Source organism: Triticum aestivum, chromosome 5A (assembly GCF_018294505.1).
Source record: "Triticum aestivum cultivar Chinese Spring chromosome 5A, IWGSC CS RefSeq v2.1, whole genome shotgun sequence".
NCBI lineage: Eukaryota > Viridiplantae > Streptophyta > Magnoliopsida > Poales > Poaceae > Triticum > Triticum aestivum.
Genome location: NC_057806.1, coordinates 384,055,954 through 384,071,395, shown reverse-complemented (window position 1 = coordinate 384,071,395; position 15,442 = coordinate 384,055,954). Strand labels below are relative to the sequence as shown.

The following is a 15,442-nucleotide window of genomic DNA, read 5'->3' as shown; positions in this document are numbered from 1 at the left end:
CAATGACTTGTGAAGCATCGAGCAAACGTATCAATTTTTTTTCTTAACAATCACAATGATCCTGGATTTTTTTCCTAACAATCAGAAATCTGTCGAGAGATTCCTCTTCTCGCGACTGCGTCGCCCCCCCCCCCCCCCCCCCCCCCCCGCGGGCGACCGGCCGCGCGTCCCTCCTCCTCCCTCCAGCCACCCCCTCCCTCCCTCCCTCCTGCCGCCGTCGCCGGCGCCCGCGGCCGGCCTAGCCCCGGGGCTGGTGGTGGTGGCGGCCTCCCTGCCCTTCCCCTCCCGGTCGCTCTCCGGCGCGGGCGGAGCTGCTCCGGGGGTGCACTTCGGCGGCGACGGTCTGGCGTGGCGGCGGGGCTCCGTGGCGCGATGCAGGCGGACAGCTGGGCGGCGCCGCCGCCGTTGGCGGCAGGGCGGCGCGGCGGCGCGATCTGGTGTCGTCCGCTCGGCCCAGATCTAGGCCCTTCGGGTCCCATCTGGGCTTGGGCGGGCTGGCGGCGGGGATCGTCTCCGACGTTGCTTCTGAGAGGTGGGGGAGACACGACGAGTGGCTGGGTGATGGCGGCGCCGACGCCGACCTGCTGCATCGTGGCCGACGGGGCTTAACGGGCCCGCTTCGAGCCTGGCTGGGCCAGGGATGCCCCGCGGCCATGTCCGGACGGCTACCGCGATGGTGCCGGAGGCATGAGCCTCCCGCACGACGGCGGTGGAGGTGGTTCCCTCCCGCTCGGCGTCGGTGTTGCTGCTCCCATCGTGGTGCGCTTCTCTCCTGTCCTCTTGGCCTCGTGGTGGTGTTCGTAGTGAGGCGGCGTTGGTGGCGGAGCTTCTGCGTTGGCGCATGGGGGTGGGCGACGGTTTGGCGGGTCGGTTTCATCCGGTTGGGCGATTGGGTCTGAGAATGCGGGAGAAATCCCTGCCGGCTTCGGCCCTAACGCGGTGACACCTGCGGGTGCCACCATTCCTTCCTGAAGGGTGTCAGTGGTATTCACCCCCCACCTCCCTCCGCGTGCCGGGGCAAACCCTAGGACTCGTCCGGGTAGCAGCATCGTCGGCATCGCATTCCTTCTTGGAGGTGCTGCTTGGTACGCGGCGGTTCGGAACCTCGGTCTGTGGTGGTTTTTATCCGGTGGGCGCCGCGGGGGCGGGTCATCCGCGCTTTGCCGAGCTGCCGTAGTTGGCATTTGTTTCTTCTTCCTTTTCTTTTGGTGTGTTGTGCTGCTCGCCACAACAATCTCTGTACTCGGTGTTGGTTGCTTTGGAATACAAAGCGGGGGGAAACCCTTTTTCAGTAATCTGTCGAGATAACTTCATACTCATTTTAGCCAAGATAAGAAAATCGTTGAACAACCCCCGCATCATCCCCGCTAGGGCGACTCGGGCGGCTCCCTACCCAGCTGCCGGGGGCGCATACTCCCTCCTCCTCTCCCTCCGCCAGCGCCGAGGGACGCCACCGGTCTAAGCCCGGGGGCGACGGCGGTGGCGGAGGACATCGCCTTTCTCCCGCGGATCTGAGGTTGTGTGGGGCCTCGAATCATGTGGAGGTGCGTCGGATCTGATAGGCAACGGCGATGGCTGTGGCACGGTGGCGTCGGCTGCGGGCGTGGCGGCCAGCCCTGTTTGGGCGACGGTGGCGACGGCGCGCCATCTGCCTTTGGATCGGCAGCGGTGGCGTGGAGGGTCTGGTGGTCGTGTCGACAGCATCTCCGGTTAGATCTGCTTTGACCGGTGCAGTCGACGGTGGTGGTCATCTCTTCCGCAGAGGTGATCGGCCTGCGGCTGGGTGGTCGGATCTCGAGATTCGTCATCTAGTCTCGGTTATGAGTCGGGGAGACATAGCTGCCGGTGAAAACCGAGTCGTTGGCGGGCAATGACGGCGTTTTGCATCGTTACCTTGATGAAGGCATCATCGTGTAAGTGTTGTCGACCCACTCGTGCTGCTTCGGCGGAAACCCTAGGATCTGGTCTTCCAGATCGAACGATGGCGGTATTACAGTGTCGTTTCTCTCTTGTGAGCATCATTTATGGAGCAGCGCTGAAAGACAGAGGCAGGAGGTGGAGTGGCTTTGTCTTGCACGGAGCTTCGGTGGAGCTGTCAAGTCATGCCTGGCCAACAGGTGCTACGCTGAGTCATGCCTGATTGGCAGGTGCTACGCACGACAGATCTTACAGAGTTTTCACGTCTGGGCGGATGAGCGCAAGGCGGTGGCGCTGTTGGGCGCCATGGTGGCGTCGACGGATGTCCAGACTGGCAAGGACGATGCGGATATCTCTCCTGAAGACGGGTCAGTGGTCCGATGATGATGGCGGCTTCTAAAACGTGAGCATGTGATGTGCGCTTTAGGTAGGCTGCACCGGCTGTTGGTCCTGATATATTATGTGGATGGATCGGCGACGATACCGATTTTAAATATGGGAAGTAAGAGTATTCCTGAGTTTATAGGTGTGAGTGATGGCTTCAGGTGAATTGATGTATATTCTTATTTAACCTTTGTGAAATAATTAATAAGATGATTGCATGCATCAATTGATGCAGAGGGCCGGTGGTTTAACCTTTTTTTAAAAAAATCTTCGAACATCATACACCAGAAACTTTCTCCTCCGTCACCTGAGATACGGCACCGGCGAGAACACCGCGACCGCGCTATGGAGCCCCGGGTTCGGAGCGCTGGCCGCTCTGGTTCCCCCAGTGCCGCTCGTTCTGTCCAGGAACTGGTGGTGGTGCAGCGGCATGGAGCTGGTGTCGAGCAGGTGGAGCACGACCACCGTGAGCACGGAGCAGGCGAGCATGGCCACCGGGCCGAACACCCACATGAGCAGCGCCGTGGCGAAGTAGAGCGCCCGGAGCCCCAGCGCCCAGAAGTTGCCGCCCCGGATCACGGCGCGCTGCACGTGGCTCGCCGGCGCGTCCGACCCCAGCGCGGTCATGAGGAAGCTGGCGTGCACGTAGTGCCCCGCGGACTGGATGAAGCAGGCGAAGGAGGCCAGGAAGCAGACGAGCAGCGACGTGAACTTGGCCGACGCCATCCCCGTCGTCGTCGGCTGGCCGGCACCGCCGTCGCCGCCGGCCGTGAGCGGCTCCGAGGGCGCGGCGCTGCTGCTCACCCACGCGCCGATCAGCGAGCCCAGCGCGATGCAGAGCGACGCCAGCGTGGTGGACGCCGAGATGCTGTCGGAGATCACGCTCAGCGCCAGGGCCGCCTCCTCCGGCGCCGTCGTCTGCGGGCAGGCATGAACCGCGGCGATCAGCCAGAAGAACCGGCACCGATCGCAGAAAAGAAAAGAAGGAAACAGGATCGATCAACAACAAGAGGAGTGAGCACGTATCCTCCACCTGCACCATGCGCTGCACCCAGGCGAGCTTGTTGTGGTTCTCGTAGCCGATGACGGTGGTGTGCGGATGGCGAAGGATGCGGTAGAGGAGGAGGAGGTGGTAGCCGAGCATGATCGCAAGCCCGCAAGGGACCAGCACAAAGTCCATGGATCCCTTGTGAATCATCTCCATCGCCTAGCGGTCAGCATGTGTACGTGTTCTTCTCTCTTCTCTTCTAGTCTTGTGAATTGTGATCCTTCTTTGGCATGCACATTTCTCTTGCTTATAAAAATCTGAATATATCCATGATGATGGCACGAGATTGTACGACTAATTGTACTTGCCATTTGATTAGGGTTGTGTGTGATACCTGCCAAATTGTAGCAATAATGCATGCACGCTCGCTTTCAATTCGCCGGTTGCTTGCGGATTTCCAGCTAATTAAATGAACCAAATGTGTTTTTGGTTGCAAGAGTGGGAAGACGCATCATCTCGTCTGTACGTATTTTTTCCTTCTTCAGAAGAAGTATAGGTTGCTTCAAAGAAATACCTGGAGATAAACTTGAGAAATAATGGCCATTTTTGTTATTTTGAAACCTGAATCCGACAAGCTATCAGCACGGCCTGCACTCAAGTGAGAGGTGTTTGCTTGCACTCAAGGATGACACGGAACAATCCGTTCTTAAGGAACATGCGTATATATATCCACAAGCCAGGTCAAACAAGGTGTGTTTGGTTACCTGTACCTATTTTGGGCACTTCGCATCTGCAGCCCAACTCAGCCTGGCTGAGTGAATACACGTCAAAAAATAAGTTTTGCACGTTGTTTGTTTGCATGCATGCCCTCCAATCTGCCTGAGCAGAAACACCGGAACCTGTGTTTGATTGTCTGCATGTTCTATCGAGATGCAAAGAGCTGTTGTTTGGTTACATACAACTCAAATGATGTGGTAACCTCTTCTAGGAGTGGTGAGGTTACAAGTACACGGGCACACCGGAGCAGCATACATAGCGTAACCATAATCATAGCATAAACCATAAACATAAGCTAAACCATAGGATAAGCATAAGTGCATAACCATAAACATAGCAATGCAAACAGGCTAACATCATAATAGTACCACATAATCTTTAAACTGGATTAACATAGCAGAGATAGCAGTGATTCCATCCTGAGCACCATCAGCACCACCCTCAGCAGCAACACCCACAACACCACCTTCAACACCAGCATCACCATCAATGGCACCTTCAAAATGCATATTGAATGCTTTGGGGTGTGGCCCGCACTTTGCCACCACCTCAATGCCCGCGTCGCTGAAGACTCAGACCCGCAAGTTCGCGGGACTCCCAAGCTTCAAGATGAGAAGACACATGATCTTGATCTCGTGGGCTAAATAGAAGTCGGCCCAACCCTTATCAAGGGCTAGCCTACCGCCAATCATCCTGGTGGTGACTTGTTCGTCGTCAACCTGAATAGCTCTGGGACAGGGACGAGGTACTTGTTGAAGCCAGGGGCAGCTGCAGAATCTCCAATTTAGGTCCAAAGACGGTCTTGCAGAACTACGTTGGGCCGGTGTTCTCCTCGTAATAGCCGTACTTCTTAACCCTCTTCGGGGGGCTGTCGACTGTGAGCCTCAGCAGTTTGCCCTTCTTGCCCGAGGCAACCTCCTTGCCCTTCCCGTCATAGGCGACCTCCTTGCCCTTCCCGTCATAGGCGACCTCCTTGCGAGCCTTGTCGTTCCCTCCCATGACGAGCTTCTCTATCTGCATTGCACACACATATGAACTGGTGCTCGAATAAAAAGCACACGACATGTATGATCAAGCATTTCGAACAACTCCGATGAGTAGGAGGAGCACCTAGCAAGGGTTTCTCAACCTGGCTACTCTACAATGCCCCTCGAGGTGGTCGACTACAAGCTCTAGGCTACCGTGTGTGTGTGTGTGTGTGTGAAACCCTCGAATCCATTCGAGGGTTTGTTCAAACACTCGAAATTACTACAACATGTGTGTGAAAAACCCTCAAATCTATTCAAGGGTTTGAATAAACCCTCGAAATTTTAACGACATGTGTGTGAAAACCCTTGAATTGAGGGTGTGTTTAAGCCATCGAAATCCCTACCCCATGTGTGTTCAAACCCTTGAATCGATTCAATTGGTCCCAAGTCACAATCGATTCAATGGTCCAAAATCAAAGCCTAACCATCAATCGAATAGGTGCAATCAACGGTATTGAGCGCGACACATTAAAATCGATGCTACAGATGGGACAGAGGACATACCACCATTGACGTGGAAGGGAGTGCTCGCCGCCGGTGCCCACCATCAATGCTCACCGACGGTGCTTGCCGTGCAGATCTTGTCGTCGCCGCCGGTGGGAGACAGAGGACAGTGAGCGGTGGGAGGAGGGGATAGTGAAGCGGTGGGAGGAGAGGGGAGTGAGCGATGGAAGGGGTGAGTGGAGTTAGAACGCTGCTTCGGGAGCCAATGCAGTTTCTACCGTGTGTCCCTGCGCGTGCAACCGGTCCTTCCCACGTGCGCCCCCTCTCATCCCTCGGGTTTGGCTCACTGAAAACGGCTGATTCGAGCGTTCCCAATGGGTCTAGAGCGGAGGTGTTTTAAGGTTCGTGTGGCCCGAAATTTTGATACAACCCAAACTACCAAACAGACCAAAACTACACTGCATAAGTAGGGGTTAAGCCTGGATGGACCTAGTGCAGGTAACTAAACGCATCCCAAATATTCGCAAGGCCCGACTCTCAATGCTTTTTGTGAAGCAACACAACTTGAGATTATTAATGCCCATGGTCTCTCTCGGTGCTGAAGAACTAGAAAAGGAAATCCCTACTACAAGTAAAGTGAAGTATGATTTAAATCTTGAGGTTGTAGAGCTTGTCGAAAACGAACCCTTACCTCCGAATCCCTGAAGTCCGTACTCTGTACTCTCTAATCCCGGTCGTTTTTAATCAATCGGGAATGGCCGGGATCGGTGGGTTAGGCAGCACATGTGTTGAAGTGCGGAACGTGCGCACCAACCTGCTAACGAGCTTTTGTCTCAAGTGAACAGAGATAGCTCTTCTATAGGAAACACACACAAGAAAGGCACCGTCCACGGGTTTGCTTCAGTCTGATCTGCTGCGGCATGAAGGCATCGTAGGAAGAATACAAGGCGCCGAGTAGCTGCACCAGGGGTGGCGAGGAAGGAAGAAGGTGCCTGATGCAGCTTCGATGGCTGCAGCGCTGCGGCCGCCTCGCGCGCTCATAGATGTGCTATGGCGCACCATTTGGAGGTGGGGGTTCGTTTTTGACAAGCTCTATAACCTAAGGTTTAAATCAGACTTCACACACTACGAGTATTATTAAAAAGGAGTCGCAGTCTGCAGTCTCGGTCTTTTTGCATGCAGTCAATAGTGCCTAAAAATCACAGTTATGTTGCCCAATTCTGCTTTGCACATACTAGCTGCATGCAATTAATTAACAAGGCGGTTAATTACATATGTTAAATAGCCAAAAGTATTATCAAGAGTTGCACGAGAGGATCACGTTAATTGTGATGAGTATATTTTTTGGACGGAAGAATCATGTTAATTCTTTTAGAACACAATATAGATGCAGACGCTCATATATACGCATATACACTTATCCCCATGAACACACACGCAGACCCTATCCTTATGAGCGCTTTCGGAAGACTGAGATGGCATATCATGCTGCGAATGAGAAGTCACCACAGACGCCTCGTAGTCGACGGAAACGTCTCAGCACACCGAACGTGCATCACCGGAGATCCTGAAATATATTTAGAAATAATGCGAGCAACACGATTTGAACCCTGGTTGCTAGGGATATCACTGTCCAAATAACCAACCAACCACAGGTTGATTCACGAATCATGTTAATTGTGAAAATTATAATCAAGCATTGGACGAAAGGATCACGTTAAAAATTATGAAAACTATCATCAAACGTTGAATGGATGGACAAGAATATGTATATCCCGTTGCAAGCACAGACAATTAGCTAGTGATGGTAAACGAGCATCGTGCCCTTTATGCCAACCATTCTTTCGTGGGATCCTCTTTATCGTGTGGGTCAGAGCATAGTGAGCAAACATGCACCCCCTCCTCCCGATCGCTTGCATATGGGCCGACCAATATTCGGATTTTTCACTTGCCTTTTTCCAACCAGTCGGGTTTTCTTTTTCTACGTGTTTCCTTTCTTTTGCTTTCCTTTTTATATTCTTTATTTATTTTTGTTTTTTATATTAAATTTCAGAACATTTTTGACATTAGGGAACAAATTTGACATTCACACATGTTTTTAAATTTGAGAACATTTTTTAAACTCATGAATATTTTGAAAAAAAATGAAAAGATGAAGCTTTTCAAATTTGACAACAAAAATTTGAATTTGCAAACATTTTTTGAATTCACCAAAAGAATTAATTCCGTGCACATGTTTGGGATTCGTGAACATTTTAAGAATTACTATAATAACAGAACACATAAGTCATTAGAAGGAATTCTAATAAACAAATAGATATAGTATAACACCTAACGATTTTGTTTCCTTTATGAGGTAAAAAGAAAATTATGAACCTGCAAATATCAGCAAAACAACAAGTATTCTTAACCAAGGAAAACAACTCATGATAAAGTGATAAAGACAAGATACATTTTGACCAGAAAAGCCCGTGCTTGATTATTTCGAGCACGGGCTTCTTCGATAAAGAGGAATCAGACGATTCGAGTGAAGTTTTTTGTAACGTATCAATAAGATAGAGCCATGCCACGTGTTGTTTTAGGCCCTAAATAAACGCGGACACTTAAAAAAAAATCTGTCAGGCAGGCAGATTCAGTGTTTTTTAGGGAAAAAACACCTCAAAAGCAGTCTAGTTTTTTCACGAAAGTGAAAATCCTATCTAGTAAACTGCTTCATGCCAGACCAAAAAGAAAACTGCCAACCGGGTAATTGGGCCTCCCCAATAGCATGCGTGTTTGCTTGCTTTGCAACGCACTACATGCTAAATAGGGAGCAATTAATTAAGGGGTACTTTTTATAGGGCACTCGCGCAGATCACTTAGCCATGGGACTGTGCCAAATGGTGCGCCTAGCCGTTGCCACGTGTCATCTGCTTGACGCACCCTCGGGGGTTTCATTTTTTTTCTGCACGTTTTCGTGTTTTATTTTCTTTTCTTAGGGTTTTTGGCTTTTTGAGTTTTCATGTTTTTTCCTAGTTCTATTTTTCGAAAAAAGAAAAACACAACATGTGTTTTCATGAAGAGCACAATCTATGCTTTCAAGAGAAGCATAAACCTGTTATTCTTGCGAGAAGCATAACTTTTCCTTGGACAACATGTGGCGCCAAAGGCGTAATATATTAACATCAATCACGGTTTACATGAAGGATTTGAAAATCCTTTACATCTAGATTGTCTAGCTACGAGAAGCATACATTTGTTTCTCGAAAAGGGAAAAATACTGACATGCTTCACTGAGAAGACCAGTCTGTGTTTCCACTAAAAGCAGAACAGTGCTTCCCCGGAAAGGAAAGTATGAAATGTGCTTCCACGAGAAGCACAATTGTGTTTCCCTTTCAGTTGTGCTTCCACAAAAAGTGTAAAAGCGCGTATGTGCTTCCGAGTTCTGGTTTTTTGGCTTTGTTTTTTTTCAATTGTTGGTCCATTTCTATTTCCTTAGTTTTTTATTATTTTTGTTTTTTAGTTTCCCTGCTTTTTTTGTTTTTTATGATCCCCCTTTCCCCTTTTTTCATTAAAAAGGGGGTTAATTTGATAAATGTCACTCGAATTCTGGAGATTCCGAGAAACACCACTACAATTTTTAAAAGTGCCATTTCCAACGGAATTTTTTAAACTCTGTTGTGGCGTTTTTCATAGTTTGGAAATTGCAGTGACATTTCTTGGAATCGCCAGAATTTGAGTGGCATTTATCCAGTTAACCCTAAAAACTTCATTGAAACCTACTAACATGGGATCTAGTTTAAAAAATATTGACGCAAGAAATCCAACGGTGAAAACCGTTTGTGGTTTGAATGCGTAGTAGATAAAACGTGCTGAAAAAACGAACCTATGAAAAAAGAGAAAAACTCCCCATGTTGCGAGGAGTGGCAAGCATGCGGTGCGTCACTTGTCAGCACCAAACAAGATGGGGGGACCTTTGCAGGTGCTGTGGATTCTCTGCCTTGCCGAAGCGAAGGCAAAGAGGAACAATACATCTACCTTTCCACATCTTTTGGTCGTTCGATCAAGAACGGGCCCACAATGGTCTGATGAAACAGGATCACCAAACAGTGATCTGAATGGTTGTTGGGGAACGTAGTAATTTTAAAAAAATTCCTATGCACACGCATGATCATGGTGATGCATAGCAACGAGAGGGAAGAGTGTTGTCTACATACCCTCGTAGACCGTTCGCGGAAGCGTTATATCAACGTGGTTGATGTAGTCGTATGTCTTCACGATCCGACCGATCCAAGTACCGAAAGCACGACACCTCCGAGTTCTGCACACGTTCGGCTCGGTGACGTCCTCGCCTTCTCGATCCAGCAAGAGAGGCGAAGTAGTAGATGAGTTCCGGCAGCACGACGGCGTGGTGACGGTGTTGATGAAGAACAATCTCCGCAGGTCTTCGCCTAAGCACTACGAAAACTATGACGGAGGATAAACTAGAGGGGACGGGGTTGCCGGCACACGGCTTGGTGTTTCTTGATGTGTCTTGGCTGCTAGCCCTACCTCTCTATTTATATGTTGAGCCTTGTGGTCGAAACTTGGAGTAAAAGCCTCCACAAAGTCGGTTTCACCCGAAAGGCGAGAGTCCTTCTCGGACTCCAAGGCCAGACGCCAGGGTTCCCGGCGTCTGGACCCAGACGCCAGGGACCCTAGCATCTGGCCCTTGGACTCCGCAAAACTTCCTTTTACGCTTTACAAAAACCTTGTGGGCTTTCCCCTTTGGTCCAAATAAAGTGTTCTCGTACCCAAACATTTCGGGGAACATCCGGAACCCCTTCCGGTGAATTCCGGAATCCTTCCGGAGTCCAAACACTATTATCCCATATATCAATCTTTATCTCCGGACCATTTCCGGAGTTCCTCGTCATGTCCATGATCTTATCCAGAACTCCGAACAACATTCGATCACCAACATACATAACTCATAGTACTATATCGTCAATGAACGTTAAGCGTGCGGACCCTACGGGTTCGAGAACTATGTAGACATGACCGAGACACCTCTCTAGTCAATAACCAATAGCGGGACCTAGATGCCCATATTGGCTCCTACATATTCTACGAAGATCTTTATCGGTCAGACCGCATAACAACATACATTGTTCCCTTTGTCATTGGTATGTTACTTGCCCGAGATTCGATCGTCGGTATCTCAATACCTAGTTCAATCTTGTTACCGGCAAGTCTCTTTACTCGTTCCGTAATACATTATCCCGCAACTAACTCATTAGTGGCAATGCTTGCAAGGCTTATAGTGATGTGCATTACCGAGTGGGCCCAGAGATACCTCTCCAACAATCGGAGTGACAAGTCCTAATCTTGAAATACGCCAACCCAAAAAGTACCTTCAGAGACACCTGTAGAGCACCTTTATAATCACCCAATTACGTTGTGACATTTGGTGGCACACAAAGTGTTCCTCCGGTAAACGGGAGTTGCATAATCTCATAGTCATAGGAACATGTATAAGTCATGAAGAAAGCAATAGCAACAAAGTAAACGATCAAGTGCTAAGCTAACGGAATGGGTCAAGTCAATCACATCATTCTCCTAATGATGTGATCCTGTTAATCAAATGACAACTCATGTCTATGGTTAGGAAACTTAACCATCTTTGATCAACGAGCTAGTCAAGTAGAGGCATGCTAGTGACACTCTGTTTGTCTATGTATTCACACATGTATTATGTTTCCGATTAATACAATTCTAGCATGAATAATAAACATTTATCATGAAATAAGGAAATAAATAATAACTTTATTATTGCCTCTAGGGCATATTTCCTTTAGTCTCCCACTTGCACTAGAGTCTATAATCTAGATCACATCGCCATGTGATTTAACATCAATACTTCACATCACCATGTGATTAACACCCATAGTTCACATCGTCATGTGACCAACACCCAAAGGGTTTACTAGAGTCAGTAATCTAGTTCACATCGCTATGTGATTAACACCCAAAGAGTACTAAGGTGTGTTCATGTTTTGCTTGTGAGAGAAGTTTAGTCAACGGGTCTGCAACATTCAGATCTGTATGTATTTTGCAAATTTCTATGTCAACAATGTTCTGCACGGAGCTACTCTAGCTAATTGCTCCCACTTTCAATATGTATCCAGATTGAGACTTAGAGTCATCTGGATCAGTGTCAAAATTTGCATCGATGTAACCTTTTACGACGAACCTTTTTGTCTCTTCCATAATCGAGAAACATATCCTTATTTCACTAAGGATAATTTTGACCGTTGTCCAATGATCTACTCCTAGATCACTATTGTACTCCCTTGCCAAAAACAGTGTAGGGTATACAATAGATCTGGTACATAGCATGGCATACTTTATAGAACCTATGGCTGAGGCATAGGGAATGACTTTCATTTTCTTTCTATCTTCTGCCATGGTCGGGCTTTGAGTCTTACTCAGTTTCACACCTTGTAACACAGGCAAGAACTCTTTCTTTGACTGTTCCATTTTGAACTACTTCAAAATCTTGTCAAGGTATGTACTCATTGAAAAACTTATCAAGCGTCTTGATCTATCTCTATAGATCTTGATGCTCAATATGTAAGCAGTTTCACCGAGGTCTTTCTTTGAAAAACTCCTTTCAAACATTCCTTTATGCTTTGCAGAATAATTCTACATTATCTCCGATCAACAATATGTCATTCACATATACTTATCAGAAATGTTGTAGTGCTCCCACTCACTTTCTTGTAAATACAGGCTTCACCGCAAGTCCGTATAAAACTATATGCTTTGATCAACTTATCAAAGTGTATTTTCCAACTCCGAGATGCTTGCACTAGTCCATAGATGGATCGCTGGAGCTTGCATATTTTGTTAGCACCTTTAGGATTGACAAAACCTTCTGGTTGCATCATATACAACTCTTCTTAAATAAATCCATTAAGGAATGTAATTTTGTTTATCCATTTGCCAGATTTCATAAAATGCAGCAATTGCTAACATGATTCGGACGGACTTAAGCATAGATACGAGTGAGAAACTCTCATCATAGTCAACACTTTGAACTTGTCGAAAACCTTTTTGCGACAATTCTAGCTTTGTAGATAGTAACGCTACTGTCAGCGTCCGTCTTCCTCTTGAAGATCGATTTAATCTCAATAGCTCGCCGATCAAATGGCAAGTCAATCAAAGTCCATACTTTGTTCTCATACATGGATCTCATCTCAGATTTCATGGCCTCAAGCCATTCATGGAATCTAGGCTCATCATCGCTTCCTCATAGTTCGTAGGTTCATCATGGTCAAGTAACATGACCTCCAGAACAGGATTATCGTACCACTCTAGTGTGGATCTCACTCTGATTTACCTACGAGGTTCTGTAGTAACTTGATCTGAAGTTACATGATCATCATCATTAGCTTCCTCACTAATTGGTGTAGTAGTCATAGGAACATATTTCTGTGATGAACTACTTTCCAATAAGGGAGCAGGTACAGTTACCTTATCAAGTTCTACTTTCCTCCCACTCACTTCTTTCGAGAGAAACTCCTTCTCTGTAAAGGATCTATTCTCAGCGATGAATATCTTGCCTTCGGATCTGTGATAGAAGGTGTACCCAACATTTTCTTTTGGGTATCCTATGAAGACGCACTTCTCCGATTTGGGTTTGAGCTTATCAGGTTGAAACTTTTTCACATAAGCATTGTAACCTCAAACTTTAAGAAACGACAGCTTAGGTTTCTTGCCACACCATAGTTCATACGGTGTCATCTCAGCGGATTTAGATGGTGCCCTATTTAAATTGAATGTAGCTGTCTCTAATGCATAACCCCAAAACGATAGTGGTAAATCGGTAAGAGACATCATAGATCACACCATATCTAATAAAGTACGGTTACGATGTTCGGACACACCATTACACTGTGGTGTTTCAGGTGGCGTGATGAAGGAAATATGCCCTAGAGGCAATAATAAAGTTATTATTTATTTCCTTATATCATGATAAATGTTTATTATTCATGCTAGAATTGTATTAACCGGAAACGTAATACTTGTGTGAATACATAGACAAACAAAGTGTCACTAGTATGCCTCTACTTGACTAGCTCGTTAATCGGAGATGGTTATGTTTCCTAACCATAGACATGAGTTGTCATTTGATTAACGGGATCACATCATTAGGAGAATGATGTGATTGACATGACCCATTCCATTAGCTTAGCACCCGATCGTTTAGTATGTTGCTATTGCTTTCTTCATGACTTATACATGTTCCTATGACTATGAGATTATGCAACTCCCGTTTACCGGAGGAACACTTTGTGTGCTACCAAACGTCACAACGTAACTGGGTGATTATAAAGGTGCTCTACAGGTGTCTCCAAAGGTACATGTTGGGTTGGCATATTTCGAGATTAGGATTTGTCGCTCCGATTGTCGGAGAGGTATCTCTGGGCCCTCTCGGTAATACACATCACTTAAGCCTTGCAAGCAATGCAACTAATAAGTTAGTTGCAAGATGATGAATTACGGAACGAGTAAAGAGACTTGCCGGTAACGAGATTGAACTAGGTATTGAGATACCGACGATCGAATCTCAGGCAAGTAACATACCAATGACAAAGGGAACAACGTATGTTGTTATGCGGTCTGACCGATAAAGATCTTCGTAGAATATGTAGGAGCCAATATGAGCATCCAGGTTCCGCTATTGGTTATTGACCGGAGACGTGTCTCGGTCATGTCTACATTGTTCTCGAACCCGTAGGGTCCGCACGCTTAACGTTACGATGACAGTTTCATTATGAGTTTATATATTTTGATGTACCGAAGGTTGTTCAGAGTCCCGGATGTGATCACGGACTTGACGAGGAGTCTCGAAATGGTCGAGACATAAAGATCAATATATTGGACGACTATATTTGGACACCGGAAAGGTTCCGGGTAAGATTGGGACAATACCGGATCACCAGGAGGTTATCGGAACCCCCCGGGAGGTATATGGGCCTTATTGGGCCTTAGTGGAAAGGAGGGGAAAGGAGCAAGGGAGGGGGCGCCCCCCCCCCCCAAGCCCAATCTGAATTGGGAGGGGGGCCGGCCCCCCTTTCCTTCCTCCCTCCTTCCTCTCCCTTCCCTCTCCTACTCCTAATAGGAAAAAGGGGAGTCCTACTCCCGGTGGGAGTTGGACTCCCCCCCTTGGGTGCGCCACCCTCCTTGACCGGCCCCCTCCTCCACTCCTTTATATACGGGGGCAGGAGGGCACCCCAGAGACACAACAATTAATCATTGATCTCTTAGCCGTGTGCGGTGCCCCCTCCACCATAATCCTCGATAATATTGTAGCGGTGCTTAGGCGAAGCCCTGCAACGGTAGAACATCAAGATCGTCACCACGCCGTCGTGCTGACGGAACTCATCCCCGACACTTTGCTGGATCGGAGTCTGGGGATCGTCATCGAGCTGAACATGTGCAAAAACTCGGAGGTGTCGTAGTTTCGGTGCTTGATTAGTTGGGCCGTGAAGACGTACGACTACATCAACCGCGTTGTTATAACGCTTCCGCTTCCGGTCTACGAGGGTACGTAGAAAACACTCTCCCCTCTCGTTGTTGTGCATCACCATGATCTTGCGTGTGCGTAGGAAATTTTTGGAAATTACTACGTTCCCCAACACATGAGTAGTGAAACTATTTCACATTGTTTTAACTGAAGGCCAAACTCGTAACTCAAATATTTTACTTATGCGATCATATCGTAGAAACTTTTATTTTTGTTACGATGATTCTCCACTTCACTCTGAAATTCTTTGAACTTTTCAAATGTTTTAGACTTGTGTTTTATCAAGTAGATATACTCATATCTGCTCAAATCATCTATGAAGATTAGAAAATAATGATACCTGCCGCGAGCCTC

The 15,442-nt window shown here is 47.5% G+C and overlaps 1 protein-coding gene across 1 annotated transcript; it reads right to left on the bottom strand.

The window, feature by feature from the left end:
• Window positions 1-2,477: 2,477 nt before the first annotated feature.
• LOC123106962 (uncharacterized) lies at window positions 2,478-3,880 on the bottom strand. Its single transcript, XM_044528984.1, has 3 exons — window positions 3,684-3,880; window positions 3,335-3,572; window positions 2,478-3,219 (listed from the first exon to the last, which is right to left on the bottom strand). The coding sequence occupies exons 2-3, from the start codon at window positions 3,503-3,505 to the stop codon at window positions 2,605-2,607; spliced, it is 786 nt and encodes a 261-aa protein (XP_044384919.1). The 5' UTR covers window positions 3,506-3,572; window positions 3,684-3,880; the 3' UTR covers window positions 2,478-2,604.
• Between the last annotated feature and the right edge of the window lie 11,562 nt (window positions 3,881-15,442).